An 18,366-nucleotide genomic window follows, 5' to 3' on the forward strand; every position below is an offset into this window, starting at 1 on the left:
CTCTGTCTTATCCTTCTATGTACTTAATGATTTATTCACAAACTCCCAACATTTCCCAAAATCTCCCTACAATTTCCTACAAAGGCTCAATTGATGTTTATTTTGGCACTAAATTTTGTCCTTAGAAACACCTTAGAAATTAAGAATTCTGAACAAATCCCTGCTTGTGTGACCACCTTAATTTTATCTTAGGTATATAGATTGTAATCTAGAGATACTTGTTCTGCTTTTACTCCTGATAATCTTCGCGAGGTACGTTTTAATCAAGATATGCCCTTCTTTAAAGTTGTCAAAGTCTGTCCTACGCATGGAATAAACAGATAAACAGCGTAAATAGCCTAAACGTTTATCTACGCATAATCACAATTTACAATCCCGGTCAGTCTTCGTCAACATGATTGGTCTTCTCCTGTCGGTTCATTTCTTGACCAGGACTAACAAAAGTTGAAAATGCTAGTCAGAACCTGACATTTGAGTTCATTCTTCCATCGTGACCTCAAATGATTGCTCAGAAATTGCTGATAAAGGATGACATGCGGTGGGGGCAAGAAGGAGAGTTATTGCGCGTGATAATGCTTCAAGGTTGAACAGTATGGCCATGTAGATGAAATCATAAAATAGAGCAAGCAGTCAGTCAAAAGTGTGAATTCAGTTGGATAAGCAATAAGACGCGTATCTGAATCTACAAGGTATGTATTAATATTAGTCTAACATTGCACAACGCATGGTTCCTTGAGTAAAATTATTAATCATGATAATAATATAATTAAGTACACCAAAGTATTGGCGTAGAAAGGTTTTAGTTTATAGTATATATTTGTGGGTGAAAGGTCAGAAGTACTTTTCAGTTAAGTACAAATATCAATGAATAGTATACAGTGTGATTCAGAATTCCTATTACACACATCTACGGGTTGTAGAGGGGACTTAGTGGATCAAGTTTTGATACGGAACCTATGTCCGGAAACGTACCATTTTGGTACTAGACAGATGACAAGATCACATAATTTCACATCTCCCGCTCTGCATACAGACGTTGCGCAGCTCTACCATTACGTCCAGCTTCGGCTTAAATTAACATGTCGGTGTTCTCGGCAAACATGTATTCAACCATACTGTACTGTCTTCCGCAACGACTGAATAGCAAATGACGTGAAGGTCGAAGCACACCGGATTGTAAACAGAGGACGTTGGAAGCAGCACACATGACATCAGGTGACTGAAGACGTCGCCCTCCGTCAATGTGGGTTGCCTACCATGAAGCGGGAGATGTGAAATTATGTGATCTTGCCATCTTGATACGTTCAAGTCAAACCTGTATTATTATACTATTAAACGTAATATGATATTTATTAATAGTACTCAGCGGTGAACGATGAAACTCGATGAAGTACACAGACTCCTCTCAGGTACAGGGATAGTGTTAGGCAAAGACAATATTCACAGCACAGAGAAATAAAACCACATTGCTGCAGTAGATAAACTAAAAGGTTTTATTCTTTATTTATGACAATTATAATGCGAATATACTTGAGACGAAGGTTAAGATTTCGCTTTGTCGATGAATTGACTCAACTAAAACGCATAAACTCAATGCGTGACTATCGGTATGCCTATGATCGCATAGGCCTAGCTTGCGCCCCAAACTACCATACCAAGATGTATGCACAACACCGAGGAATTATTTTTATCTTTAAAAGCTTCGTCGATCCGTGGCGAAAGTGTGATATTTCTTACGCGACATCCTCGCTTTTATACTATTTCGAGAACACAGATTCAAGTACAGAGGAATCACTCACTATTTTCAAAAAGATGCTACCAACAAAACTGACATCTATACATGTTTAGACATACAAATTCGTATAGTGCACTCTCGCAAACATGAAGATACATTAAACTACTCATAATAGAGCAGAAAATACAATAAACATTAAACAAAATATATACATTACAAACAAGGTGCATTATTACATATAATAACAATAACGCTTTCTTTCACAAAAATAAAAATATTAGTGACATATTTTTTACTGGTGACGTCACATAAAATATGGATCATATCAATCTGTGTAGTACCAAAATGGTACGTTTCCGGACATGGGTTCCTTCTCAAAACTTGATCTAGTAAGTCCCCTCTACAACCCCTAGAACTGTTTAATAGGACTTATGAATCACCCTCTATATGTGTGGGCGAAAGGTCAGAGGGTCATTCCATGCCAAACCATCCAATGGTGGTTGCATGACCATTTTAGCAAAAAATCATTTTTAGTACATACGTTTGTACATGTTTCTAGATATCAAAACCAATGTTCCAAAAAAATGTATTGGCTTTAGTTCTCCTGGGTCAGCCATTTTTCCAACATGGCGCATGGCTTTTTTTGCTCGTGTAGCAGTATACAGAAACCTTAATATCTCAAAAACCATTGAAGCTAGAGACCTGAAACAAAATTCATTTTGTAGCTAATGAAGTATACTTCCTATGATATTCAGGTATGTGTTGCTTAAAATTGCATCGTAAGTACGAAAATTATGGTGGAAATTGGGGTAACAATACTTAAAAAATTGGATTTTTAAGCCCGATTTTTTCAATGAAAGGGTTTAGTCTAAGGCTTGATTTTTTTCATGTGCAGACCTGCCTGCAGGGTGTCTATAAATAAAATATGAGTGCTTATAAATGCAACCCTTTTTACAAAATGGGCTCAAACATGGCCGTTTATTGAATTTTGACAGTTTTCGGGGTTAAATATCTCAGATGGGTCATCTTGAAAAATTCTGAAATTTGGCACAAAAGAAGCCCTGCATGGACCTAATTCACAGTAGAAATCTCAACTTTTACATTCAACTCGTTTTAGTCAAGACGAGGTAACGCATGCCACCTAATTTCTGACGTTGCAAAATAAGGTTAAACTACATTCCATACTTAGAATAATGAAGTCTTTTCTTTTTCTTTTTTGTAAATTTGGGTTAAATAAAGCCTCAGAAAATATATTAACGTAAGGTTTTAATACTTGGCTTAGCAGAAATTGAAATTACAAGGTATGACAATTGAAGATATGCGAAATCTCATTGCAAGAGGTTTGATTTATTAGGTATTTATTGTTACCCCAATTTCCACCATAATACTTGAATATTATAAAAAGTAAACTTCATTAACTAAAAAATGATTTTTTTTGAGGACTCTAGCTCTAATGTTTTTTTTAGATATTAAGGTATCTGAAATGTGCTGCTACATGAGCAAAAAAAAAAAACATCCATGCCCCATGTTAGAAAAATGGCTGCCCCAGAAGAACTAAAGACAATAATATTTTTGGAACATTGGTTTTGATATCTAGAAACATGTACAAACGTATGTACCAAAAATATTTTTTTAAAAAAAATGGTCATGCAACCAATTATTTTAAAATTGGTTGATTTGACGTGGAATGACCCCAGAAGTAATTTTCAGTAAGTACAAATATCTATCAAAACGACTGTATTTATAGTAAATGGCACCCGGATATAAAATGTTAGCATTTGTGAGCAATCACACTATCATTCTTCTCTTAAATGCTTCTTTAAAAAAAAACAGAAGTTTGTGTGCAAAAAAATCTCCCGGGCTGTTCAAATTCAAATTCAAATTTTATTTATTGAAGGGCGAGGATCAGCCTGTGGCTGTTCTCCCACCTAACCCCCATTGTACATTTACCTGGTGTACATAAACAAAATAATAATAATAATAATAATAATAATAAAGAAATGAAAAAGTTTACAAAGAAAAGAACAAAGACATCTTTAAAAAAAAAATCAATTATACACACACACACACAAAAAGACTTATGTCCCGATTGGAGAAGCTCGTAAAGTGTATGTCTAGATCGAGAAACCTTTCTGTTCACAAATATGAACTAAACTAGAAAGATGGTAGATTTATGTACAGAATAAAACCTTCACTGTTCACAAACAGGCACTGATCAAGATAGATCGTACATGTATTTAGAAAACAAAGACTTCGCGTTTCACATTCTGATCTAGAAAGTTTGTAGTTCAATGTGTAGACAGTAATATGTTCACAAATATGAAATGGTCCAGAAAGATCATCAATATAAATATTTTTAAGTCCACTTTATGCTCAGATAGGCTTAAAGAGACTGGACCTACAACTTAAAAGTGGGATTAGAGATATTATGTGCCTACACAGGAGATCGGATCCACGACCCCTTGATTACAAAGCAACTGCGCCATTGGAGAGTCTATGTTGAAAGATCGCTGGCTGTCCACACATATGCCATGAGCTTGGAAAATCTCAGCGGGATGTATACACAACTGTGTACAAATATGGCTTGAAAGATCATACGTGATTTCACAAATATGCCTTGATCTTAGAAAATCTAAAGTGTATGTACACATCAAGAAGCTTCGCCGTTCACAAATATAAACTGATTTTACAAAATCGTATCTGGGCTATAAACTGGGAAGTACATATCATAGATTTGGGAAACATACTTACGTATACCGAATATTAACCGTAGAAAGAAACGGGGAAATGTTAATCAATGCTACAGCATAACTGTTCCATATAAGAAAAACATAATGTGTAACAAGCCTGATGCACTAGAGAATGTCTTTGACACACTTTGATATGTATTTATTTGTAATATTTTCTCCCTGTCAAGGAGTGAACATAGCAAGGACCAGTAATATGGAGGTGCTGCAGTGTTTCGGTGATTGGCTACCAGGCCTGGTAGCATTCGTCGTTGGACTTGTGGTTGTAATCTACTTCTACCTGTCTCACAGAATGAGCTACTGGGAAAGGATAGGCGTTCCATACGTGAAACCGTCGTTGATTTTCGGAAGTCTCAAGAACTCTATCTTTCTACGCACAAATATCGGTCTGGAGATTAACGAGCTTTACAAGAAGTTGTCTGGTCATCGTTTCGGTGGAATTTTCTTCTTTACAAGACCCGTATTGATGCTCCGCGACCCCGAGCTCATCAAGACGATATGCGTGAAGGATTTCTCCCATTTTGTCGACCATGATGACCTCGCCGATGAAGAAGTAGACCCCTTGCAATCCAAGCACTTGTTTGCACTTAAAGGCAACCGCTGGAGGCACATGCGAGTCAAGTTGACGCCCATCTTCACTTCTGGGAAGATGAAGAGGATGTTCAACTTCGTCTGCGAGTGTGCCGAGGAGCTGAGGAAGCTCATGGAGCAGGAGGTCAAGAAGGGTGAAGCCATCGAGGTTAGAGACCTCATGGCAAGGTACACCACTGACGTCATCGCTTCCTGCGCTTTCGGGTTCGAGGCAAACTCTCTCAAGAACCCAAACGCAGAGTTTCGTGTGATGGGGAGGAAGATTACAGATCCCGCTGGCCTCTTGGACGGAATAAGAGCTGTCATTCTCGTATCTTTCCGTTCTTTGGCCAAGATGCTGAAAATCTCTTTCACGACGAAGGAAGTTGAGAATTTTTTCCGAACGACTGTCGAGGATACGATACACTATCGCGAAAACAACAATGTTATTAGGAACGACTTTATTGACCTCCTGATCAAGTTGAAGAATGAGGGAAAAGTGGAGGATGATGAAGACGGGGAAATCCACCAAAATGAACTTCTACCTGCTGACGATGCAAAAATTGGTGAGTTATCTTTGTTTATAATATCATAGGAATTATAAGACGATCTGGACCATAAGATGCAAGCTTACATTTGCGATGAAGGCTTTATTATCATCTACCGCTAAAGGAATACCCATCCCTTAATTTAAATGAGACTTCATATGTACAGGTGGAATTGTATAGAAATTTACTCTATCGCCAAAACCTTAATCACTGCTCCCATCTAGATCGCTGCACTCTTTCACACTAGATGTAGTGCAGGTGTATGTCGGTGTCAGGCTGGTGCTGCGAAATGACGTTCAACCTAGTAGCGGTGTTCAAGTTCATAAGCAGGGGCGTAAATAACAACCCCGCAACACCCGTAGCGAGGGGGGCGCACGAGTTTCGGAGGCGCAACAAGAATGATAAACTAAGAAAGACCGATAGTTCGTAAAAGTTTCCCTTTGGGCGCTAAAATATTTTTTCAACCAAAAATGTATTTTTATGCCGCTACAACTGCAATCAGAAAATTTTAAATGTCTAGAAAAGTAGGAAGCGAATCAGCAGATTAGAAGAAAACCTGCATTAGTTGAATAGTTCAAGTCATTGAATACGTCGTCGAAGGGTAGACAACAGGCAAGGAAATGCACTGTCAACGCTTTCACCCCCACGTCTGGTGGTGTTGAATTTCAAAAAAGGAAAATAGAAGAGGAAGAAACGGCAAAGAAATATCCTAAGTTACATTACTTTGTTAAACCTGTCAGCAGTAGTGCTACAACTTAAATAATTTTATACATGTAATAATAACATCCCATCTGTAATTTGGCTCTCAGGGGACATCGAGAAGATATAACGAACGTTCAAAATAGTTCTGGGAATACTTCAATACATGAAAATAGTTCATAACATCATCGACTTGTTAGCGAAATATGCCCCACTTCTTAAAACTCATATTAAAAATTATAAAACCGAGACAAAATACTTAGGTCCTACTATTCAAAAGGAACTTATTACACTGGCTTCAAAACAGGTGTTGAGTGGCATAATAGATAACGTTCTAAAAGCACCATTCCCCCTCCCCTTATTTTATGTACAGACCAAGATATTACTAAAATTGATGAAATGTCAGTTGTACCAAGATACGTCATTATTAAACCTGAAGAAAACATTCTAGTAGGGGAGTTATTCTTTGGGTCTATTGTAGTTTCAGACCAAATAACTGCAGTACATATAAGTGTAATATAATATAAATGTATAACACAAATATAAATGTAGGCGTGAATTAATATTTAGAGAAGATTTTTTTTGAAAAAAAAATATAAAATGAAAAGAAAGTAGGGATGCACAACTGATTGCGCGGGAGGGGGTGCAGAGCATATTAGTTACGCTACTGTTCAGAAGATCCAACAAATGCCTGTCTGCAGCTATAAACGTTCATTTGATTAGTTAGCATGCAACACGTGACCATGCACAGCTCCAGAACGTAGTGCAAACGGTGCAGACACCAAATACACTACCTGACACCAAATGAACTTAATAAACGAGCCGGTGTTGCACAGCGTAACCCACTAGACGCGTGAATGCAGACACACTCAAAAGGTGCAGTTAACTAAACGGGGCTACTAAAACAGTTGACTTCCATACACACTTACGGGATTCCCGCTACTGATAACTGCACAGGTGATTTAAGGGTGCGAGAAACAACCTACCCTGTCTACAATATTCTTTAAAAGCCATTTAATCCTCTGCCTCACACTAGGTTTGAAACCGGATTTCACTAGTTTCCACTTTAGAATGTTTTCGAAGAAAAAATGCATCTTATGATCCGAAAAATACTATAATATTACTTTCACATTGGCACCATTTATTCTATTGTTATATTTAACAATAGTCTGATTGTTCAACTCGTAAATATTCTTTGTAGATATTGTATTTCTATCGTGGAACGGTATAATACTTAGAAAGAAAAATTGTTTCACCTCGCATAAATTTCTGTAGCGAAAAAATCCCACATCATTATTTTTTCAAGTTCATACGATATCCAAACGATATCTTATACAATTTAAAAATTAAATTTCAAGTCCTCAACGCTCAACTGGGTTTCTTGTTACGTTACGTTGCAAGATTTAAAAAAATCCTAAGCTATTATTGAAATAATCCGTTTCAAACTCACTTTATTCACTTATTTCACATTACTTCAAAGTTAGTGATTCCTGCTACAACTATTTAAGCATTGCCATTGGCTGGTAGCTTTTTGGGGCAGCAATAATCTGTGGTGGTTAGGTTAGGCTTGTTGAGTTTGGTTCTCTTAGAAGAAGAAGAAGAAAATGGTTGTGACCGACCTACTTCAAATCAATCTTCCTACTAAACAAAAACGAAACGATCGAAATCAACAACTTTAAAACATTGATAAAACGTTCTTGAGCTTGGCGAATCCAGGGTAAATTAAAAAAAAACATATTTACAACAGAAAATAAATAAATACTTGTTATTTGTGAGTGTAGAAGGCAGCCATAATGTTCTGTGCTGTAGATCGGGATGAGGGGAGGGGGGCGGGATGTATTCCATATTTATCAAGCGCATGGTATCATTGCCCGAAAAAAAAAATGAGTCTGCAGTATTCTGTTGTATTATTTTGGAGTATCTTAGGATATTGTAGTCGATTCTCTGGTTTCTATATTAATCGCGACGATGAATATAAATCGCAAATCGAATGAATTAAAGAAGAAATTACATGAAAGTTGCAGGATTCAAAAAGCGATAAGTACAAGCTACTACATGGAAGTTAGCGGTTTGTATTACAGGTATAATCGAAAACGTCCTTTTGGTTTCGAGTTGGACTTTGGGCATCGAGTAAATAGGAAGGCGCTTTGAAGAATACGATATATTTCAAATGTGACTGTAAAATAGATTATTCCGGCTCAAAGAAATAGTATTGTGTCACCCATCTTAATTTCATTCTCATATTCCAAGTAATGGTGAAACATGTGTATTTATTATCTTCTGTTGTTTGTCACCATCCTAGAGGACAGTAATATCAGTATTTTGTACATTCTTCTGTTAGTAGTTTTGAAATCCTTCAATCTTGGGATGGTCGTTAAAGGCTATTGCTTTAAAAAAAATGGACGAAAAACGGTGCACAACTAGGGTAAATACATATACAGAAGGAAAAATTACACTTACCCTTTTCTCGACATAGCGTTGACCGATGGTTGAACCGATGCCGGCTTCTAACACACCTTTCACCTGGAAGAAAAAATCCTCATCATAACATGCTTAATTGTAAACATTATAATGCCTCCTTTTGGCTTAGTTATTCACAGCTGAGTCACATTCTGAAATCGGTTTGCACCTCGCAGTTTGAGCAAACATGTGCATATCCTGCAAAGACATTAACATTAAATGCACAATGGGACCCATTAGGCCGGTGTGGTGTAAAAAACCTAATATTTTTTACTTCCTTTCTTGTGGAACATTAAATTTTTTTAACATCTTCAACTAGATATGTGTTCAAACTTTGAAGCCAGTTTTACAATTTTTGAATCATTATTTGAATGAATGAATGAGATAATTACTTGGCGTTTCAGCACATATACAGGAGACATTTTACACACTTCAATGTTTTGAGAGTTAAAAAAGGGTTGTAAAGACACCCTTGAGAAAGGTTAGAAATGCATGGTTGTAAAGGGACATGCACAAGACAAGCGCAAAACACCAGTGGCGGCGAGAGGAGTGTAGTTGTCCCCCCCAATCTTCGCCACTTTTGCCCCCGCACTATGCTAAACCTAATCTAAAAAGGGTAATGTACTGTATTGGCCTCCCAGTTTTGGAACCTTGCCCCTACCCCTGTTTTGGAATCCAATCGCCGCCATTGCAAGACACTAAAAAGTAAGTATAAATATAAAAACTTCCTCAAGCACAGTGGGAGAGACCAGCTTCTTCTTAGAAAGCTTTAAGGGTGAATGTTTAGTTTTAATTTTTTTTCTTTTAGTTGTTATTGTTAAGTCCACTTTATGCACAGTAAGGCTAATCGGCACTGGACCTACAGTATAAAGTTGGATCCGAACCACTGTATCATGTGCCTCCACCGGGTATGGAACCCGGGACCCCTTGATTACAAGGCGACGACGTTGCCACTACACCAGTGGAGAGCCATTTTTTTCCATTTTAATCAATATAATAAAGTAGTAGTAATAATAATAACTATTAATTAACCTGTAAAATATGTATTTTCATATCTTTATTAGCAGAAGTAATTTAAAAATAATGTATCTGTAATTGCTATACCATTATGGTTGTACTTCTTACTTAATTAACAGAAATTGCATAAACTTTGATTTGATCTGAATTAATAATTAGGTACTTCCGAAGTGCAATTCTCTCGCTAGATTAAATCGAATTTTTAACAATATTCAAATCATACGATCTGTAGTCTTCAATCACAACACACTCCTTGTTATTTCAGATTTAACCAATGACGATATTACTGCGCAAGTTCTCATCTTTTTCATTGGAGGTTTCGAGACTTCATCGACGCTGCTAAATTTTGCATTGTATGAAATGGCGTTTCACCCTGACATACAGGAACGTCTTCGGAATGAAGTTGATGCATTTTTTGAAAAATACGAAGGGAATGTTACCTACCAAGCAGTTTTGCACGAAATGGAGTACCTGGACAAGGTTGTTTCAGGTATGGACCAATTTGATGTTCTTTGATTTAACTTATTTGTAATCAGTTTCCAACATATATTTGCACAAAAATATTATAGGAAGAATCAAATTGAGCTGGTGCTGGTTAAGGTGCAATATATTAAATTAAGGAGAGAAGACAAATAAAGACGGGTTGAATGGCAGAATATGTATGGAGCGGTAGAGGAGGTTTGGATATGTGAAAAAGATGGGACCAGAAAGACTATAAGACAATCTGGCCCGTGGGAAGGGGTATAGGCTAGTGTGACTGAAACTGCAGGCTGCTTTTCGGACACTTCCTGGCGAAATGTTCTTCATGTGCTGTGACCTCCGTCATTTCCCTTTGTACCCCCATTCGATACCTGCGTTCCATGTCGGTACGTATTCCCGGGAATCCCTCACTTCTTGTGGGGAATCCCTGCCGCATTCATTTTCGACACGCGATTTGTGCATCATTCGCTAGCCCAGGTGTGTTTTCTTTGGGGATATCGTGCCGCATCTTCTTTATGAGTACTATTTGTCGGCATATGGAGGTGTGAAGTCCATTTTCACACGATTTCGGCATCCTCTAGCTCTGACACGGTGCGTCATTCGACAAAATTCCATTTACATTTTCGTCTTCATTTCATTTGACGATTCACCTCCTCCGCGTTGTAAACGGAATTTTGCACCACCCTGTATAAGTACTAAAAAAATGCTAATACAATTGACATTAAAAAAAATAGTTACACTGCTACACCAAACAACGCTAAAGATGAAAACAGTATATATTGTAGTTATGAAAGAAAAGTTATAAAACAACAGGACTAAATCTCAACTAATACATGTTAAAAGACTTTCTTATGTATATCGAAAATAATAAAATTTATCCTTTCTTTACATATTAAAATTCATGATTAAAATGTTCATCAAATAAACATTAGGAGTCTCGTCACATGAGAATGCCTCCTTCTCGGTCTTGTCTTGATTTGAAAATTCCAGTCTTGAGTCTCGACACATGTGAGTTATGTGTGTCACGCACAAATATGACAAGCAACGGCTATAGCATGTCTGTAATAATTAGTTTGGACAGTAAACTTTTTAATGTAACTGAGTTGTAGTTGTTAACACAATTACTTTATTCCTTCAACAGAAACCTTACGAAAATATCCACCAGGTACATTCACTGACCGAATTTGTACGAAGCCCTACACCATTCCGAAGACCAACGTCACATTGGACGTTGGAACAGTACTCAAAATACCCATCATTGGGCTCCAAAACGACGCACGATATTTCCCGGATCCGGAGAAGTTCGACCCAGAAAGATTTAGTGAAGAGAACAAGAAAAAGAGGCCTTTATGTACCTACATGCCGTTTGGTGAAGGACCTCGAATGTGCATTGGTAAGGAATTAAATATATTTCAATTATACTAAGGTACACTTCTGTTCACAAAAAGTGGCACACTCGTTTGAGTTGAAGTCCAGCTTCGTGGCCGGAAGTACAGCCGAAGTAAATGTTCGGAAAGCAGCAGTGTTGCTTACTATCAATCAATTTAACCATATGCAGGGAATTTTTTCTCTCATAGAAATGGGCTAACGGAAATATTGCAGCGTAAGTATTAATTAACTGGATTTTCCACGTCTACAATCAAAGTAATGTAAATGTGAAATTTATTTTAAAAAGAAACGCATTTTTGACGTTCGTGACGAAGTAGTTATCACAATTCGTTAGAATGCGAGAGTCCCGGGTTCGAATTTGGCCTGAGCTTGGGTGTTCTTTTTGAGTCTCTCTTCATTGTCGCGAGTAGCCGAAAACGGAAGAAAAGCAACACTAAATAACGAAATGGAAAAAACGCAATAAGAACAGGCGAGGCAGAAATAGTGCTGTTGCAATTCCTGAAAATGATGCAAGAAAAAATCTATCGGAAATAGTGTTATCCTAGTCCAGGAGAAGGCTTTAAAAATAAACTCCTTCCCCATACACTTTGGCAAACAAAATCGCAAAGTTGGCACTGAATATGCGTTGGGGAAAATATTAGAAATCCTAAAGGAAGAAGAGTTTATGTCACAGCCAGGGGGGGCACATGAGAGGAGGTATCCCCCGCCCCCACATCAATCATCCAGGCTATTAAATATAAGTCAATGGTTGTCCTCTCATTTAAGTTTAACAGTAAATGGAATTTTTGTAAAATAAAAATTGTCGGGCTTTACTTGTTTTACACGTGCACGTTGGTTTCGTAATGGAGCACAAAAATAGAATTGTGACTCTCGTAAAATTGTTACCGAATGAATGAATGTCTCCGTAGATTCCAGAATAATGACTCTTCATTTTGAAATAAATAGCTTAAAATAATATAATTTATGTGCCGTTGGCTAATGAGATTCGTCGCCACATAGCAGAATCCGCTACATTGACGGAAACTAGAGAACGGTTATCATTTAGGGTTGCAAACACTAACTTTCCACAAAAGCACGATTTCCCAAAGTCTTCATTAATTTTCATGCACAAGCTTCACTTGTATTTTGTCAGAAATGTGTACAGCATATGAACACTATCTGATGAAGCGTATTGCTTTCAAATTAATGAAATTAGCGAGAAGCGACATCAACAGTTTCGAGCTGGACAGGAAAAGATGTAATCTTATGGATAAATTACTCTAATAGCTTGGGTTTTTCACCGTGGCTTGTGGCCATGTCGGTTAAAGACCAGCTTTGTAAGCTGAAATCCTAGGTTCGAGTTCTCGTGTCTCCAAACTATTTTCTTCTTACCAAATGGGTGCTACGTAATGTATTTTATTCTCGTCACACCAATTGCACCCTGAAACTTTTTTATTGTTTAAGTGCCAATAAGAAAATATGTATTGAAACTACTACTCGTTCAGAGAATGTGACTGTTACTAGAGACTACTTGAAATTGGGATATTTTAGTTGCTGCTAAGCCTCGATACTTACAACTAGTGCTAAAATTGAAAATTGTTGTGTGATAAAACACACCGTTAATATTCTCAAGAAGAAAACCACTGAAATTAAATGAGTAAGTCGTGAGGAACATCAGCAGATGTATTTTAAGATGTTCCGTCATTCACGTGTTACTCTCCTCGTTTTATACATAGATAGATATTTACAAGTGACCGACTCGATGAATGCTCGCTCCTTGAGAGTAATTTTGAGATGGGAAAGAAGGAAAGCCTGTCCAAATTGTAAAGTCAAAACGTGCGCAGATTGTAGATATTATTATCAGAAACAAACATTTACATTACTTTGATTGTAGACGTGGAAAATCCAGTTAATTAATATTTACGCTGCAATCTTTCCGTTAACCCTTTTCTATGAGTCTGAGAGAGACAAAATTCCATGCATATGGTTAAATTGATTGATAGTAAGCAACACTGCTGCTTTCCGAACACTTACTTCGGCTGTACTTCCGGCCATGAAGCTGGACTTCAACTCAAAAGAGTGTGCCACTTTTTGTGAACAGAAGTGTACCTAACCCCAATATGGCCTATTTGCTGTTTCCAAGTAGTTACGTGGTGAGTTTAACAGAATACATTACTGTGTCATTTAGACTGTCCGAATGACATGATTGAACCTGTTTACTGTACCTGTAGTGTAATAACTTGAGGACAAATAAGCAAAATAGCTAGGACTCGTGATTGTGTTCTTCATGATCTAATATTACATAGGTTAAATTATTACTTACTACATCTTCCAAGTGATCGATGTTTATATCTCTACTCCACATTATGGTAGATCATAATTTGTACTTTACAACAATGTACTTAGTTTAGACTTTAATCTAAAGTCATATATATAAAGAAGGGAATAAAACAGTATGTAAGGTGGACTCAATATGGCCTACATGGGAATATATCATAAAGAACATGTGCAAATGTGACATTTGTTACTCTTATGTTCACGTAGTGTGTCTGCGAGTCACTAAGAATGCTGCAGGACATTTCATTTGCCCAGACTATGATGTGTAATTCATGGTCTTCTGGTGACAAGTTATGACACGCCACTTCCTTCTTTATTGGTTTGTAAACGATGTTATTTCTTTGTATAATCTCATTATGTAGTTATGTAAAAAAAAAACATAAGTGTATTGATATGCTTATGTAACTATAAAAATAACATTCTGGTACATTATTTACAATTTCTGTTGCATCTTTTGATATAAAAAACAAAATATATTACTAGACCATATTGGGTACATGTGTACCTAATATGGCCTAAATGTTAATGTTTAACAAAATCTTCCCTGCACCCATGTTATTATTTGGAACTGACTTCAATTTACAGTAAACGTCCAGAAATGTTCCCTCTTTTGAATTCTCCAATTAGTTTTATCTTTCTGACTTTGTACACCATTAGAAACTATCGCAAACCTTAAGTAGGCAATATTGTGTTCAGGTACAGTGGGATCCATGAGTATTGCTCGGAAAATTGTCCATGACTATTTTCATTAATGTTTCTGTTACATCCTATGTGTTCTTAAGCGATGGATTTTTATGTATGCTGATGCAGATATTGTCAACAGCTTGCTTTGAGTTTTCTTTTAATTCATGAAGCTGTTACGTATTGGGTCAAAAAGTGCACGAACATGGTGTTGGACAATTTGCACGTTAATACTCATGGATTACACTGTACCTTACTTCTTATGTTACACTGAACATTTATGCTTATGTGTGTTTTGTCACATATCTGATCGAAGATAAGATTTGTGGATAGTTAAACACTATTTGATTTAATTATATTAGTTGCAGGATCGGTTGGAGGTTGTTCATTTATATGTTCGAAACAGTCAGAAGGGTTTATTTCAAGTTTGATTTGAGATGATAGAATTGTATGTTTGACAGTAATATGTCTTGGATGCATATTCATATGCACATGTATATTTGACGTTTCATTTGAAATATTAATTTGGGCAAGTTGATAATGTTAATATATTTTGTTTCATAACTCCGAGAGTATTGCATGGAAATGGACCTAATTGTCCAGATACATAGTTGGAACCTTGTTCTACAAGAATAGAATATACGCGATTATGGCAACGATGCTATGTAAAGCACATAAAGGAATTTAGAATAACAGTGTAAAAATCGCCAAATTGCCTCAAGATGACGAGCAACTCTGAGATGAATGAAGAATATACTGTATTATCAACGCAGTAAGTTTCGAGTGAATGGAGGTTTACAGACTTCAGCTGCATGATAGTGCACGGTAGATAAAGATGGTGATAATGACGCAGCAGCACACACAGTGTGACGTATGGCGGATTGCATGCGAAATTTTCGAATGTTATGTTCACTCTAGCGGCACCACGCGGCTGAAGTCTATAACCTCAATTCACTCGAAACTTACATGCTCCCTGCTTATATTACAACAAACTCCTCACAGATATGTACATGAAGCTTTTTTATGTAATGGTTTATTTTTCCGACACCTCAAACGGATCACCCTGTATATAAAAACATGTTCCTCGGAGTCGTATCGCATCAAATTGTTCTTCAAATTGTACTTGCTCTTGCAGGAAACCGGTTCGCTCTGATGCAGTCTAAGGTCTGCCTGGTGACGATTCTCTCTCACTTCGAGATCCAAACCTCCGATAAAACCAAGATTCCTTTTGTCTTCGAACCCAAGGGATTCTTCTTGTCGGAAAAAGGCGGGACTTGGCTCAAGATTGTCAAAAGGAACGACAAGTAGAATTTTGGAAGGTTATGAAATGGTCATTACATATTCTGTGGCATATGTAAAAATGATGATGAAAATTCCAAGAATGACAAATGACAAACTGACAAAATACCTCAATTTGTATGTAATTCATAACTTAACATTAGAGTTAATTTGAATTGTTTATTTATCTATGGGATTTAATTTGCAATTCTGGCCAATTGGCTACCCGCTATGTAAGAACCTTCCTCTACACCCTGTCCCGGTAATACCCGGAGGAAGCGAACGAGTGATTGATTGATTGATTTTGTGTATTTTACTACGCTTTTCTGTCAATTTTGACTCATCGTGAACATGAAGATGAAGATGAGTGATGACATGGTGAAGTGACACCCACAAAGAACACCCATGCTCAGGCCGGGATTCGAATCCGGGACCTCTGGAGTCGTTGCTAGCTGTGCTAACCACTACGCCACGGAGGCCGGCGCAAGCGAACGAGAACAAGTTCTCTGCGCAAGTAGTGACTGCAGAGGGCTCGACCAATGAACGCGTGCGAATGAAAGTGATTTTACAGAGGGGAAAACGCGGCTGCAATATGACGGTTCCTTAATGGGTGCCTGGAGTTCTGCAAAATAACTGTCATCCTTTCCAGAGCCAACCACAATATTCAACCCCTGTAATCCCACTTTCCATCAAAAAATTGAACTCTTGCAGAAACCATCATCACGCAGAGGAGGTTTTTTGTGCTCCCAGAATTCCTCTCACAATTTTGAAGGTAACTCAAAATCAATAAATTGTGTCCTCAGGCAAGAGCCACGGACATCAGTCTATAAGTCTTTATGTAATGTTATTAAGTACAATAACATTATCCAAATTTAACAAAACCCTTATGGTAATAAATAGTGCATGCCACTTAAAGAGACCAACCCTAATGCTGAGATGATTGTTTAGGATAATTCTTGAATTGAATTTTAAGTTATGACCTTAGTGAGGTAATCATTTAAATTTAATGATTATCATCAACTATCTCTACTAAACGTTTGTAATCATACATATTCTATTTTATGATGAATAACTGCTTTTATACTACGCAGATCTTATGACATCAAGATAATAACTTGAATATTTAAATAAAAAAAATAGCTATTATTTACAAATATTATATTCAAGGACTAAAATACCAAGGCGAACCAAGATTGTATGAATATGTTTCAAAAAAGCTTATTAAATAATACTTGAATACAAGATAAATATTTTTATGTTATATATCAAACAGATGTTTTATTCAATTTTTAAAATATTTTATTCAAGTCCTTATATAGATTATTCTTATAAATTATTGAAAAGAACTGCCAAATTACTCAGCCTAGAGATATCTTTGTATTATGCCAGAATTATACGATGACAATTTAGTAGTTATGTCACAATACAAATTTATCTATAATCAGCATTGAACTTAATGATTCTTTGATAACCCAAATAAAGACAATATACCGACGACAATGATATTTCAGCAAGCTTGACAACTATTCTTATATTATACATTCTTATATTATATATTCAAGGAAATCTGTGACTGTAAATAAATAGAAAAAAGTAAACAATCTAACAGCACTCCATTGTATAATTTACTGTACTTCTTAACACCAATATGAGTGTAACTGATTACACCAACTTTGCTGTAAACCTCTTGTCATAAATCTTAATATACAATAACAAATATGACGTTTCAATCAAACTCCATTTCCGTTAAGTATTATGTTAGTAGTCACTTCGCTTACATCTTTGCATGCATGTATAGCCAGAAATTATTGCTCTTCTCTGACACAATATTCATTCAATATTCCTGATGATCTAGGGTCTTAGTTTCGGATCCAGACATCCATCCCTATGCATCTTTGGCACACCCAGGGTGTATTGGATGGCATCTTCCACGGAATATATCTAGGAAATCGCATTCGAATGAGAACCACAAACAAGATAATAATCTGCAACATGCGGAGAAATTTAAGCAGGCTCGACCAGGACTCGAATCCGTGTCTCTGGCATTTGCTCTTCAAATACTGATAATGTCGACGGTGCCTTGAATCTCCCAGCGTGGAGATGACATTACCTTTTAAGATTTGGTACACACAGGAGATATACTAGGTAGAAATGAGACCGTACAGATCAAACAGCGAAAGCAAGAGCATCAGGGGAAGCTCGGGATGGGTCGATTGATAGAACAACGGCACGGTATGATAGAGACCAAGATTCAAGTCCCTGTCGAACCTGCAGTATTACCTAAAACTTCCCTATACTTTGTTGTTGTAACACTGTTAAGTCTTGTTTCCTTGTTTCCAGGGTCTTCGTGTGAAGAAGGTCCTGTTAGAGGGTGGAAACGTTACGTTTTTAGTGTATATTTTTTGTACAATAAATTTTGCCTTGGTCAGCATTTTAATGTTTTGTT

General features: G+C 36.8%; 1 protein-coding gene across 1 annotated transcript; it reads left to right on the forward strand.

Annotated features, from left to right (window-relative positions):
• Positions 1–468: 468 nt before the first annotated feature.
• LOC145996099 (cytochrome P450 6k1-like) lies at positions 469–18,279 on the forward strand. The gene is made up of 5 exons (XM_083132359.1): positions 469–689; positions 4,653–5,618; positions 10,042–10,266; positions 11,398–11,649; positions 15,778–18,279. The coding sequence occupies exons 2-5, from the start codon at positions 4,679–4,681 to the stop codon at positions 15,948–15,950; spliced, it is 1,590 nt and encodes a 529-aa protein (XP_082988485.1). The 5' UTR covers positions 469–689; positions 4,653–4,678; the 3' UTR covers positions 15,951–18,279.
• The last annotated feature ends 87 nt before the right edge of the window (positions 18,280–18,366 follow it).

Source organism: Lepisma saccharinum, chromosome 12 (genome assembly GCF_977018435.1).
Source record: "Lepisma saccharinum chromosome 12, izLepSacc3.1, whole genome shotgun sequence".
Taxonomy (NCBI): domain Eukaryota; kingdom Metazoa; phylum Arthropoda; class Insecta; order Zygentoma; family Lepismatidae; genus Lepisma; species Lepisma saccharinum.

Coding starts and splice junctions, on each gene's coding strand:
- LOC145996099 (XM_083132359.1), top strand. CDS start 4,679: ATGGAGGTGCTGCAGTGTTTCGGTGATTGGCTACCAGGCCTGGTAGCA. Junction 5,619..10,041: donor TGCTGACGATGCAAAAATTG/GTGAGTTATCTT, acceptor TTGTTATTTCAG/ATTTAACCAATGACGATATT. Junction 11,650..15,777: donor AGGACCTCGAATGTGCATTG/GTAAGGAATTAA, acceptor TTGCTCTTGCAG/GAAACCGGTTCGCTCTGATG.